The 14,551-nt window shown below is 31.8% G+C and overlaps 3 protein-coding genes across 3 annotated transcripts; all 3 read left to right on the forward strand.

Annotated features, from left to right (window-relative positions):
• Window positions 1-156: 156 nt before the first annotated feature.
• Window positions 157-1,901, forward strand: LOC129312822 (probable CCR4-associated factor 1 homolog 6). Its single transcript, XM_054955573.1, has 2 exons — window positions 157-314; window positions 931-1,901. The coding sequence occupies exon 2, from the start codon at window positions 961-963 to the stop codon at window positions 1,789-1,791; it is 831 nt and encodes a 276-aa protein (XP_054811548.1). The 5' UTR covers window positions 157-314; window positions 931-960; the 3' UTR covers window positions 1,792-1,901.
• Window positions 1,902-2,950: 1,049 nt separating this feature from the next.
• On the forward strand, window positions 2,951-3,760 carry LOC129313904 (probable CCR4-associated factor 1 homolog 2). The gene has a single exon (XM_054957299.1). The coding sequence runs from the start codon at window positions 2,951-2,953 to the stop codon at window positions 3,758-3,760; it is 810 nt and encodes a 269-aa protein (XP_054813274.1).
• A 2,085-nt stretch (window positions 3,761-5,845) lies between these two features.
• On the forward strand, window positions 5,846-8,678 carry LOC129312702 (probable CCR4-associated factor 1 homolog 2). The gene is made up of 2 exons (XM_054955380.1): window positions 5,846-6,681; window positions 8,461-8,678. The coding sequence occupies exon 1, from the start codon at window positions 5,895-5,897 to the stop codon at window positions 6,645-6,647; it is 753 nt and encodes a 250-aa protein (XP_054811355.1). The 5' UTR covers window positions 5,846-5,894; the 3' UTR covers window positions 6,648-6,681; window positions 8,461-8,678.
• Window positions 8,679-14,551: the final 5,873 nt, after the last annotated feature.

A 14,551-nucleotide genomic window follows, 5' to 3' on the forward strand; every position in this document is an offset into this window, starting at 1 on the left:
TAATCTTTATTTGAATAAAATTTGAATTAATAAATGCCCGGTTGAATATTTAAATAATTTTTTTTGCGCAATGTTCAACCTCTATATAAATACACCATCGCTTACTCGGTTTGCTTAAAAGATCGATCACTTCTATAATATTCTCTGCCATTATTTCCACCTTCAACAATCCGTCGATTTCATTCATATTTTCCAGAAAGCTTCACATCACTCATATCGTCTCCTTAATTCATCAGTATCAGACCATTCCATCCATTGCATTCTTCTACCGCGCGCATAACAATTATTAAATTCATTCACTGCATATTCTTCAGGTAAAATTCTACGTTATTCTTGGTAATACTGTTCATTTCTGTGCAGCAAATTAAATCTCCATTTCTCTCGTTCATACATCAGTTTGTCCAGAGAGCGTGTTTGCATTTCTAAATAGGAACTTTCATATATAATCTTTGCATTTCTTGATGTAAAGATTTATCGTCTTTTTAGTTTCTTTCATTTCTTGCATGGTGTAATTCACTACTATATATATATATATATCATTTAAAGAACGATCACTTCTATAATATTCTCGGCCATTATTTCCACCTTCAACAATAATCAGTCCAATTCTTTCATATTTTCCAGAAACCTTCACACTCCATATATATCGTCTCCTTCATTCATCAGTATCATCTATTCCATCGATTGCATATTCTTCTACCTTACAACAATAATTAAATTCATTCTCTGTATATTCTTCAGGTAAAATTCTATATTCTTCTTGGTACTTCCTTTCATTTCTGGCCATCAAATCTTTGCATTTCTTGGTGTGAAGCTTTATCTTCTTTTTAGTTTCTTTCATTTCTTGGTATGAAGCTTTATCTTCCTTTTTAGTTTCTTTCATTTCTTGGTGTAACGTAACTCACATATATCATTTTTGCATCTGTAAAGGGATTTTTCTTTAATTCATTTAAAGAAAATATGTCGACGAGTCTTGAAGGAAGTGATGACAGTGTTCAAATAGTAGATGTTTGGAAAGACAACATAAAACAAGAGTTCGACTTCATTATTGATGCCAAAAAGACACATCCATATGTATCCTTGGACACAAAATTCTCAGGTTCTCTTTTCATAGTAAGAAACTATGGAGCATTGACTGGAAACCTGGGACTGGCCAAACTCATACAAGTGGGTCTCACGTTGTCCGATGAAAACGGTCAATGTCCCATGGTCAATGGTCAACGTGTCTGCTGGCAATTCAACTTCTGTGAGTTCAATCCAAAAACGGATCCAAAATCCAGAGACATGATCGAAGCCCTGAGAGACAATGGTATGGATTTGGAGAAGAACCAGAAAGATGGCGTGACATACAGCGAATTTGCAGAGCTTCTGATGTCGTCTGGGCTTGTAATGAGGGACGAGGTTTCATGGATTACGTTTCAAGGTTCGTCTCATTTCGGGTACTTAGTGAAGCTGCTGACTGGGAAGAAGAATCTTCCAGAAACAGAACAAGAGTTCTTGGAGATTCTCAAGTATTGTTTCCCAGTTTCTTATGATGTCAAGCACCTGATAAGATCATCCACCAACGTAAATCTGCAACAGCATGGTGGTGGTGAACTGGAAGATGTTGCCAGATTTCTGGAGGTGAAGGCTAGAGTTGGACCGCCGGCGGCGGGAAACCAAGCCGGTTCAGAAAGTTTGCTGACGAGTTTTGTGTTCAATAAACTGAAACATGATCCTCAGTACTTCAATGGAGCTATACCAGAGACATGTCGTGGTGTTTTGCCCGGCTTGGCCGGTATTCAACTTTAGTCAAATGTAACTGAAGGAGACAAGTATGGTTCTGAATAAGTCTCAGATTCGTAATTGTGGAGTTTAGTCTGGGTGGGTCAGTTTAATATTCGTAAATGTGAATGAACTGCAGTGACTTGGAATTGTTATATAGAAAAGTTGCGTCTTCTGTTATTCTTGTGTTTGAGAATTTAAAACTTGCAAAATCCCAATTTGAAGAATGAAGAGAAGACTAACAATTTACGTATGGCATATATTGTTGTTTATTCGGGCTAGAGATCCGGTGCGTTTTTCTAATGTCTTTTATAATGCTCAATTTTTCAATTTTGTTTTCTTTCTTTCTTTTTATTGGGATAATTGACTTTGACATAAGATAAGAGACATTTCAATGCATTAAAGTTTCTAAACAGTAAAGTTTTTTTTTTACAATTTTTCAAAAATAAAAGAGTGTAACTGTGATATTCTTTGACCATTCCTGAGAAAAGGAAAACAAAATTTTAAAAGCAGAAAAATTACAAAGAGGATTAGAAAAAGTCATATTAGAGGCCCTTAACCCAATTTATTTGCTCTTAGTAACTAAATTTTCCCCCCTTTTTTTATTATGAGATTTTTTTTTTGGCCAAAGGAAATTCGATTGGTATCACATGTGATCAAACTACAGTAATATCCAGCAAATGAAACAAAATAGAACCAACAAATAAACAAAAATAGATATTTTGTAAACTTGAATAAATTGATTGATAAACAATAACAGATGATACATATCAAAATATCCTTCTAATTTAAACTTGAATATTTGCTTAATTATTTGAATATTTCAACAAAAGTTTTCTAAAATTTTAATGTCCTATTTCGAAAAATTGTTTTATTTAAAAAAATATTCGAATAAAAATCTCATTATATTTTTTTGAAAATGTCTCGTATCTCCTCAAAAATCTTCAAACCTATCCTCAACAAAATCTTAAGTTGCCCGTTATGACTATATGTTTGTTAATATAAAATGGTTAAGATACTAATCATCAAAAAAGTAGTTAAGATATTAAAGATACGATCACATTCTTTTTGAATTATAAGGAAGAAGAAGTTAGGGTTTAAACCTTTATATATAAAAGAAATATTCTGGGTTGAAGCCCTCAAACTCGTATCACTTCTTCTATATCATTTTCTTTTCAAGTAGAAAATGTCGAGTGTGGAAGGAAGTGACAGTGTTCAAATCGTAGATGTTTGGAAAGAAAACATGGAACAAGAATTCTCGGTGATTCGTGCAGCCAAAAGCAATTTCCCATATGTATCCTTGAACACAAAATTCTCAGGATCGCTTTTTACAGTAAGGAGTTATGGAGCATTGTCAGGAAACCTAGGACTCGCCAAACTCATTCAAGTGGGTCTCACGTTGTCTGACGAACAAGGTAACATTCCCATGATCATGAGTTCGACAACGCACGAGGCCAAGCAACGTGTCTGGCAGTTCAACTTCTGCGAGTTTGATCCAAAAACCGATCCCAAATCCCGAGACATCATCGAGACTCTAATTTACAATGGTATAGATTTTGAGAAGAACAAGAATTGTGGTATCAAATACAGCGATTTTGCAGAGTTTTTAATGTCGTCGAGGCTTGTTCAGGACGATGAGGTTCAATGGATTACCTTTGGTTCGTCTGATTTTGGGTACATGGTGAAGCTGCTTACTGGGAAGAAGAATCTTCCGGAAACAGAACAAGAGTTCTTCAAGATTCTTAAGGATTTCTTCCCTGTTTCTTATGATCTGAATTACCTGATAAAATTTACCACCAACCTGCGAGGTGGTCTGGAAGACGTTGCTAGGGTTTTGGGGGAGAAGAGAGTCGGACCGACGGCACAAGCCGGTTCAGATAGTTTGCTCACGAGTCGTGTATTCAAGAAGCTCAAACATGAGCATGTCTACTTCAATGGAGCTATTCCTGAGACATGTCGTGGTGTTTTGTCCGGCTTAGCTGGTATTGAACTTTAGTTTGGTTTGGATAGATATAGCGAAAAGTGAAAAGAAATTAGAGAAAAAAGAAAACTAGGAAGAAAAATTTTCAAAGATAATAAATTTTGTATTTTTTTTAAATTTTTTCCCTAATTTTCTTTTTTCTCTATTTTTGTCTAACTGTAGTAGTTTTAAATTGAAGTCTCTTTGGTTTTTTTAGAATAATTGCAACTCATCCCAAGTTTTAAATTGAGATGACAAGGCTAATCTTTGTTAATTTATTCCCTGACAACCTTTTTTGTTTCTTCTGCAGTTTGCTTTTTTGGGTCTATATTAGGGAAAACTTGTGTACTTTGAAGTACTTATTTCTAATTAAATCAATAAATTAGCATATTTTTTATTTCATAATAAATTTTTTTATTAATATTATTAACACATTAAAATTTAGTTGCTGTAATTTGATTGTATAGAAATAAAAAGGACGTGTGTATAAGAAAGAGGACAAAAATCAGTATATAAAGTCTATAACAGGTGCACCTGTGAAACCCAGTCTTGCTAGGTAGGATTGTTCTATATTTCACTGTTTCACCTTGATATATGTTAGATTCTTCTTTTAATTGGAATTATTTATTATTGAAAACAATTAAAGAATTAGTGTTTACTATTTAAGCAAAACATGATTTTAGAATTTATAATTTTGACTCAATAAAAAATTTAATTCCTGAATTTTGACTCAATTAAAATTATAAGTATCGAGTTGTGCTTAATTAAAGTATAAAAATTGAGTTCTACAATCAAAATTATGGGATTGAGTTATACTAAGTTAAAATTTAGGAATTGTTTTTACAATCGAGTCAAAACTATAATGATCAGATTAATGTGTAAATGAACATTATGTGATGAGACAAAGCTAGCAATCAGAGGGTGAATATCAGAAATGTGTGTGATTAAATTTAGAAAATAAAACAGGATGAGCATTGACTAAATGTGTGTGCGTGTCTATATTACTATATATAGAGAGAGAGGGAAGAGAGAGAATCTGGAGGGGGCGAAGCAGTATGAGAGAGTGGAGAGATAAGGAATATAATTAAGATTGGTCGGCCTCTGATGAAAAAGAATATCTTCTGTTGGAAGAATAATGAACTTTGGTCGGCCTCTAATAAAAATAAACTTTCATGACCATTCATTTCTTTCTTTCTTTCTTTCTTTCTTTTTTGTTGTCAAATTCATTCAGGTTAGGGAACTGGTGCTTTCTCTATTGTTCTTTGTAATAGCCAACTTTTAATTTTTTTTCTTTGAATAATTGACTTCTATAAAATAAGAAACATTTTAATATTTTAAAAATTTAAAAAGATAACTTTTTATTTTTTACAATTTTTCAAAAATAAAAAATTATAAAAAAAATACAAAACTTGATCGTTTCAAGACTTCAAATAGCTGAAAACAAAAGGGAAAAAAAAAATTGAAAGCTAGGAAGTTATAAAGAGCATAAAGAAAGGCACAAGGTTCCTATCCCAATTTATTCACTATGAGCATAACTTCTTTTCACTTTATTTTTAAGGAAATTCGATTGGTATCACATGTGATCAAACTACAGTAGTATCCAGCAAATAAAACAAAATAGAACCAACAAATAAACAAAAATAAATATTTTTTTATCCCGGTAATTGATAGATAAACAATAACAGATGTTAGATATCAAAATATCCTTCTAACTTAAACTTGAATATTTGCTCAATTATTCGAATATTTCAACAAAATTTTTCTAAAAATTTTATGTTCTATTCTGAAAAATTTTTTTTTTTTAAAAAAATCGAATCAAAATCTCATTTTTTTAAAAAAAATGTTTCATATCTCTTCAAAAATCTTCAACTTATCCTCAACAAAATTTTAAATTGCCAGTTATGACTACATGTTTGTGAATATAAAATGGTTAAGATATTAATAATAAAAAAAAAATTAAGATATTAAAGATATGATCACATACTTTTTGAATAATTTTTTTAAGTTGGCGTTAAAACCTTTATATATAAAAGGAAACGTCCTGGAGAGAAGCCCTCAACCTCGTCTCACTTCTTCTATATCTTCTCTCTCTCTCTCTCTCTCTCTCTAGAAAATGGCGAGCGTGGAAGGAAGTGACAGTGTTCAAATCGTAGATGTCTGGAGAGACAACATGGAACAAGAGTTCTCGTTGATTCGTGCAGCAAAAAACAAGTTCCCGTATGTATTCTTGAACACAAAATTCTCAGGATCGCTTTTTACAGAAAGGAGTTATGGAGCATTGTCAGGAAACCTAGGACTCGCCAAACTCATTCAAGTGGGTCTCACGTTGTCTGACGAACAAGGGAACATTCCCATGATCATGAGTTCGACAACGCACGAGGCCAAGCAACGTGTCTGGCAGTTCAACTTCTGCGAGTTCGATCCAAAAACCGATCCCAAATCTCGAGACATCATCGAGACTCTAATTTACAATGGTATAGATTTTGAGAAGAACAAGAATTGTGGTATCAAATACAGCGATTTTGCAGGGTTTTTAATGTCGTCGAGGCTTGTTCAGGACGATAAGGTTCAATGGATTGCCTTTGGTTCGTCTGATTTTGGGTACATGGTGAAGCTGCTTACTGGGAAGAAGAATCTTCCGGAAACAGAACAAGAGTTCTTCAAGATTCTTAAGGATTTCTTCCCTGTTTCTTATGATCTGAATTACCTGATAAAATTCACCACCAACCTGCGAGGTGAACTGGAAGACGTGGCTACGGTTTTGAGGGAGAAGAGAGTTGGACCGACGGCACAAGCCGGTTCAGATAGTTTGCTAACGAGTCGTGTATTCAATAAGCTCAAGCATCAGCATGTGTACTTCAATGGAGCTATACCTGAGACATGTCGTGGTGTTTTGTCCGGCTTGGCTGGTATTGAACTTTAGTTTGGTTTAGATAGACGTAGCGAAACTTCAAGAGGTAATAAATTTTTTATTATTTTAAAAATTAACTCCCCTAATTTTCTATCCTCTCTATTTTTCTCTAAGAGTAGTAATTTTAAATTAAAGTCTCTTTTGTTTTTTATTTGAATGACAAGACTAATCTTTGTTAATTTCTTCTTTATTTACGATAACTCCTTTGTGTCTCGTGTATTTTTTTTTTTTTTTTGGGTTTATTTCGGGGAGAAACTTACATATCTAGATGTGCTTGTTTATTCTATAATAAATTTTTATTACAAATGTTATTAAAACATTAAAATTTGCTTGTCATAATTGGATTGTTTTGAAATATACTCTCTCTGATCCTATTTATAGGTTAGAGAGAGAAGATATTTTTTAGTCTTATATTTATAAGTTACATCATTAAATTTTTATGACAAATTTCTTCATTTACCCTCTACTGAATGTTAGCGAGAGAAAATATATTGTTAAAATATGTATATTTAATAGGAAAAAATTTAAAAAATTATTAAACTTCTAGACAAAAATAATGAGTTTTAAAGTTTTTTTGGTTGCAATGAAACATGTTAAAAGTAATTTATAAATAGGATAAAAGGAGTATTAAGTATATAAGGCTTCTTTTACAAATGGTTAGAATTAATTAATTAATTAATATTCCAATAATTATCGACTGATAGTAGAATAAGGAATTATTGCTAAGATATTGAATAGATATTTTCGAAGATGATGGAATTTCTAGATAATATTAATATATATGTTAGAATTAAGGTTCAAATTAAATATAAAATCTAATCTATTAATATTTGTGTTAAAATTTGAATTTTCCATCTATATTATTTAATTATGTGCAAGATAATAGTACACAATTTTTAAATTTGAATTTTAATGACAAATTTTAAAATAGAATTTAATTAATTTCTTGCCCGTGATATCCCAATTAAATTATCAATTTGATTTTTTTTATTTTACTTTTATAATTGATTTTTTGATTTTGAAATTAAATATTTATTTTTAAAAAAATATTTTTATTATGATATATTTATAATAATAAAATCCATCTATATATAAAAGTAGGATTTGATTTAAGGTTGTTCCTGTGACCACTAATTTTTGCTTATATAATTTAATTTTTTTGAGAGAATGATAAAATGAAATTATTATTCTCTTTGAATTTTAAATCTTTCCAAGTTACATATAATTTTAAGAAGATTGTATTGCTCATAGAGTCACTTGCTTTTAAAAGTTTAAAGTTAATGACTAAGGTCTTGATAGGAAGCTTAAAATGCTAAAAGAGAAAATAAAAATTTAAAGATTTTGAAATGAGAATATATGGCTTATAATACAAATATTTTGAAAGTTTAACTCTTAGCTACTTTTACAAACTTTCTATTGCAATATTACCGGTGTGTAATCAATGCAAATAATAAAAAAATTCTAAAGTAAGATTAATTAATATCTCAACCACTTTTTCATAATTAATATCTTAGCTAGCTTAAACATTTTATATTAACAACCATGTAATCTTAGCTGACAATTTGAAAACATAACCGGATTACAATTCATATTTTTTTTTTATATCTCTATCATCGATCTATATTGTTTATCTATCACTTATCGAGGTTAAAAATATCTATTATATAGTGTCTTCTATTCTGTTATATAAGTATATAAATAATAATATATTATCGACATTATTTGATATTTTGCTATTAATTTTTTTTGGAATGATATTTTGTTATTAATTTGTTTGTATAGATAACTTATTATGACTTATATCTAGCATGATCATCTCCCACAGGGACGGAGCTACGTTGTACGTTGAGGGAAGGTTCAGCCACTTCATGACGTAGAACACAGGAATTGCAGCAAGGCTTTTAGCTTCCAGGTTCCCCATTCACACACGCACACATATATTATTATATAATTATAGAGACTTGCATGTAAATTGTTGAGCTAGGTGGCATTGCAAGGTAATAAGGTATTGCTGATGTGGCACTGTAAGGGTAATACGGTATGCACTTAGCTTTGGAATAAGACTACAGATTTTTAACAAGAGTATTGCCTATCATATTTTTTTTTATGATTAATATTTATATAAACTCCCTTTGACACTATTTATGAGGTAAAAAGAGAAGAATTTGTTTACTCATTGTCCTATTTAATTATGACAATGAGAGAGCATTTGTTTGGTCCTACTTATAAAATACTTCAAAGATTATTTTATTCATCTTTATCCTTTCATCCTTATTAAATGTTGGGAAGGTTATTAAATGTTAAAATATTTTATTTTTTAAAATTATACATGTTTAATAGGGGTAAAATGAAAAATTTGTTGACATTTTAGATATAGTTAATGAAGTTTAAGGTTTTTTTATAATTTTAATAAAAATATTAGAAGTGACTTATGAATAGAATGAAAGGAAATATATTTATAAGTATGCCATTGACTTTCTATCATAAGTTTATCTTTTTATCCCTATCAAATATTGATAAAAAAATGTTATTAAAACATGTATATTTAATAAGATCAAAGTTAAAAACTTAATGAATTTTTATACAAAATTAATTGATTTTAAAATTTTTATGGGTTTAAGTGAAACATGTTAAAAATAATTTATAAAGGAGTATATAATTTTACATTGTCAATTTTTAATTTTTTTTCATATATTATGTGATTATTTATTTTCTATTAAAACTTTTTGGCCCTCCCTTAACATTGACCCTGGTTCCGCCCTTCATCTCCCATTATCTTCTCTATTCAAATCTTATTCTAATTTTCTACAAGCCAAAGAAAATCGCAGCTCAGATAACAAAAGGAAGAAAATGAGGTGGGAGTGAGACGAGTTGCACGGTTTCTTTGAAGAATGTTTATTTATATACAGAAGGTTTCAATTCTATTTTTTTTAATTCAAAAAATAGTTAAGTAATCACATGTTTTAAGAAAATGTACTCTACTATCTTAACCACTCTATATTAACAAACATGTGTACACTTAACTGGCAAAAACGCATAATTACAATCATCATTATAGGCATAAAGCTAGGGTTAACTTCCATGTTTTCCCTACAATTCTATGCTTTACGGTGGCTTTCATGTAATTTTATGCTTCATTTGGTAACCACTTTTAAAATGGTTCCCGGACTATGCAATTGATTAAAAAATTTATTCTATATACTTTGTTCTAATTGATAATAACATACTAATGATATCAAAATATATCAATCTCAATATAAATGTTGAAATTAAGATTGAAATTTAACCTAATAAGATTTTTGTTAAAATTTTGACTTTTAAAAAATTGAGTTTTATCATGATATATTTTTTTAATAATAGAATCTTTCTATTTTTATTATATGTATAAAATTAGGGTTTGATTAAAGGTTGCTCATGACTGTATGTATGCATGTATTTTACTTATATAATTTAATTTTTTGAGAGAATGATAAATTGAAATTCTTAAACATACATTATTAATGATTTTGAAGAAATGAGGAAGATAATTGAAGCTACTTGAAGATAGGTTAAAAACTTTTGAAACAAATGTGGATGAAAATTATCGAATTTCCTTTGGCCAAAAAAAAAATCTCATGAAATCGACACCAAAAATCTGAGCAAACAACAATACATGCCTCATGAAAGTAAAATATAGAGCCAAAAAGTGTAAGAAAGACGAAACAATTATTAGTCTCGTGTCTTCTCTTCTCTTCATTAATATTATTCTGATGAACTTGGGATCTTTTGCAAAGTTCTATTTCCTATCAAACACAAAGAACAGAAGAAGAAATTTTTTCTATATAAACACAACACTCCATAATAATGCCTCATAGCAATAAGAATCTGAGAGGCTTATTTATTTAGAGCTACTTCTTGTCTCCTTCAGTTACATTTTGGCTAAAGTTGAATACCGGCCGAACCAGGCAAAACACCACGATGAGTCTCTGGTATAGCTCCATTGAAGTACCAACGATGATGTTTGAGTTTATTGAACACACGACTTGTCAACAAACTATCTGACCCGGCTTGAGATGGTCCAACTCTCTTCTCCCCCAAAACCCTAGCAACCCTCTTCTAGACCGGTGCGTTGAGCAGAGTCACAACAAAGCTGTAGCACAAGTATTAATCCACTGGCAAGATGGGTTGCCAAAAGAAGCTACTTGGCTCATCCTTGAGGGCAAGGATGATGTTGAGGAGGGAGCATTGTTAGGCTACAAAATAATTTCCCATTAATTTCCTATCAGTTTGGTATTTTGCTTCTGTGGGGTGCTCAGGTGAGGAAGTTGTAGCACATGATGTATTTTGTTTTTTGCCTTTTAAGCACACAAGGATGTACCGATTCAGTTATGCTGAAAGTATTTAGAATTTTATCTCTCTCTCTCATCATCTCTATATCTTCTTTTAACTTCTCTTCTCACCTTTTTTCTCTTCTGAATATTCCCCTTATTCTACGTGATTTAACGGATATTCACCTCATACTTTCATTTCCTTGCATGGGGGGATATTCACCTCCTTTGTTTGGTTTTGAATCTTCATTCATAACTTGTGTTTTCATTTCTAATCTTTTCAGTTCTTGATAACATTTCTAGTTATTTTCTTTCGTTTCTTGGTATTCTTTAAAGATATTCATAATTTGTATCGTTAATCAGCCAGGCACTGTTCCCCTACATTAAGGCATGTTTGCTTATTTAGGAACACGGCCTTCTCTTATTTGCCACTACAACAATTTTACTTGTGCATCATGTTTTTGGATCAGGCATATGAAAGCCCTACTTCAAAAATGTCTACACTCTACATCCCCTCCCTTACTTTAGAACCCATGTACTGTAGTAAGCAAGAATGAAAAACCAGTGGCTTCACCAAATACCTTCTGGGTAAAGTGGTTAGTTGTTCCCAATATCCGTAGCATAGCTAAATGATTACCATTCCAGTAAAATAGCCATTTCACATCATTGCACGGGATATAAAGGCATAATTTGCACATTCACTGACATTCAAAGTTAAATTTAAGCCACCACCCATGAACCAGAACCTAAGAATGAGGAACTCATAACAATAACATCAAGCATGAATACATGATTTTGTCAAGGAATAAACTAACATAGACAAAACTATCAAGAAAGTAACCACTAACTGACTAATCATTGATTCAGAAATAGTAAATGTTGTTAATGACAACTCAGTGAGAAAATCAGAACAAAAAAGCATAATGCAGAAACAAATGTATGCATACAAGCAAATGATATTCCATTACTTAAAATCTTCTTGAACAATAAAGTTCAACAATCAATGGATAGTTAATATATTCCCAGTCAAACCTGAATCCAGGAACATTGAGGTGCTGCAAAGCATGAAATGCATTAGCAAAAGCAATTAAAATATGTAGTATATAAAACAACTTAGTCAAACATGTATGTTTGTCTTGAAAAATAATGTTAATATGGCTTAGAACCTAAAAGCTGCAAATGACCATTTTCCTAATTGATCAAAACAACTAGAAAAGGGTATGACCAAAGTCACCAAGTTGGTCCTAGAAAAGCTATTTATAAAATCTTTTGCCAATAAAAAGTCAGAATGAGTGCTTCAAATGAATTGATTCAGTTCCTTTGTATTCTCCATGCTCTATCTAATGTTTAGATTTTTAATAATTCGATCTTGAACAATCAAAGAACCAAAAGGTTTCAACTCAGAATATCCTATCTAATGTCTTCTCAGGAGTCAGGGCAACTAAATCCCAATTAAAATTACACATCATATTCTAGCAAATGCAATAAGTAAAAGAATTCTGTTTAGGAAATTGCAAACCCGATTGCCATAAGTATCTCTAAAAGAAATGCTGATCTAATCCCTTATATATACTGAAGACGAACAACCCTAGATATAATTGTTGAATAATTAAACTTAATAAATTAATTAAATGGAAATGGAGAAGACACGTATGACTAATGGAAATCCACATATGCCATTATATAAAGTTGGGGAGAGAAATGAGTGTGGGTTGTCCACAAAATGATATGTGGCTGGAAAATTTTTAATTAGTTAAATTAGTGGTGTTTAATTGTAGTGTAAGTTTGGCCACTAATTTGTTGTGTGGTTTTAATTTCATTTGCAGCTCTATAAATAGAGCAATATCTTGTGTAAGATATATCAAGTTTTTGTAAGCAGTAATGAAGGCTTAATACAAGAGTGTTTTCTTTAGTATTTATTTTTTTAGTATTTCTTTCTCTATCATAGTGGCATCAGAGCCAAGTTCATGAGAGTTGTGTGAGCTTTATTCTATCAAAAAAAAATCTTGAGTGTTTGAGTAACCCTACAAAAAATGAACAACAATTCCAATATCATCCTCTAATTCCCTTAGCTAACCAAAACCAATTATACCAATTGGTGTATCAAAATAAAGGCCTTACTCGGATCCCAAGATTGTTAGGATATTGTCGAAAAAGGTTATATAGTCCCAGCAGATGAAACACAACTTTCTCAGGCGGAGAAAGAAAGTTTACAGAAAAATCATAGAAGCAATCAGAGGGCATTGACCGTCATCCACCAAGGCTTGGATGAAGTTATGTTTGAAAAGGTGGCAGAAGCTACCACTTCCAAACAAGCGTGGGACATACTACGAGTTTCTCTTTAAGGTAAGGAGAAAGTAAAGAAGGTCCGATTGCAGATGCTGAGAGGTGAATTTGAGACGATGAAAATGAAAGAGACGGAGGCAATAACTGATTACTCATCACGAGTAAAATCATTTATGAACTAAATGCAGCATTATGGCGAAAGAATTGAAGAGTCCAGAATTGTAGAAAAAATATTGCGATCACTACTTCCAAAATTTGACTACGTAATGGTAGCCATAGAAGAGTCTAAAGGCATCAGTGCAATGAGTGTAGATGAAGTGATTGGCTTATTGCAAGCAAGAGAAGAAAGGCTCAACAGACAAAAGGAATTGTCTACAGAACAAGTCTTGGCAACAAAGACATTGTTTAATAAAAAAGAAAACAACCAAGAAGCAAGTAGCTCCGAAAGAGGACGAGGTAGAGGTCATGGAGGAAATAAAAGAGGACGTGGTCGTGGCAGAAATCAACAATTCGGTAAGGATAACAATAATGAAGGAAATACTCAGTTCACAAGAGGCAAAGGCCGTGGATGTGGACGAGAAAGAGGAAGAGGAAATTGGAGATCAAATGATGGACGTGACAAATCTAACATTAAGTGTTACAATTGCTCTAAGTATGGACACTACGCATCAGAATGTTAGAGTCCTCCTAAGGAGGTGGAGGAGAAGGCGAATAACTTACAAAACGAGGAGATGACAGGCACGGTTTTGCTCACTTATGAAGGAGAAGAAAGGCAAACATATGGTATCTTGATAATGCAGCAAGCAACCATATGTGTGGAGATAAAATGATGTTTGTGAAACTTGACCAATCTATTCGAGGCAATGTTGTATTTGGAGATTCCTCTAAAGTCCTCATCACAGGAAAAGGAACCATTCTTATTCGGTTAAAGGATAGTACTAATCAATTCATCAGCAATGTTTATTACATGCCAAACATGAAAAGTAATATTTTGAGTTTGGGCCAACTTCTGGAGAAAAACTATGAAGTCCATATGGTGGATCGAAAACTATTGTTATTGAATGAGAAAAAGGAGCTGCTAGCCAGAATACCCATGTCAAAGAATCGGATGTCCACACTAAACATTCAGACAGATGTTGCAAAGTATTTAAAAGCCTGTGTGAAAAATTCTCATTGGCTTTGGCATTTAAGGTTCGGGCATCTCAACTTTGGAGGGCTAAAACTATTGAGTCAGAAGAAGATGGTGCATGGTTTGCCATTAATTAGTCAACCCGATCAACTCTGCCAAGGATGTCTTGTTGGAAAACAATCCAAAATTAGTTT

The sequence above is a fragment of the Prosopis cineraria genome, unplaced genomic scaffold (genome assembly GCF_029017545.1).
Source record: "Prosopis cineraria cultivar Desert tree isolate PC_DT_omini unplaced genomic scaffold, ASM2901754v1 PC6, whole genome shotgun sequence".
NCBI lineage: Eukaryota > Viridiplantae > Streptophyta > Magnoliopsida > Fabales > Fabaceae > Prosopis > Prosopis cineraria.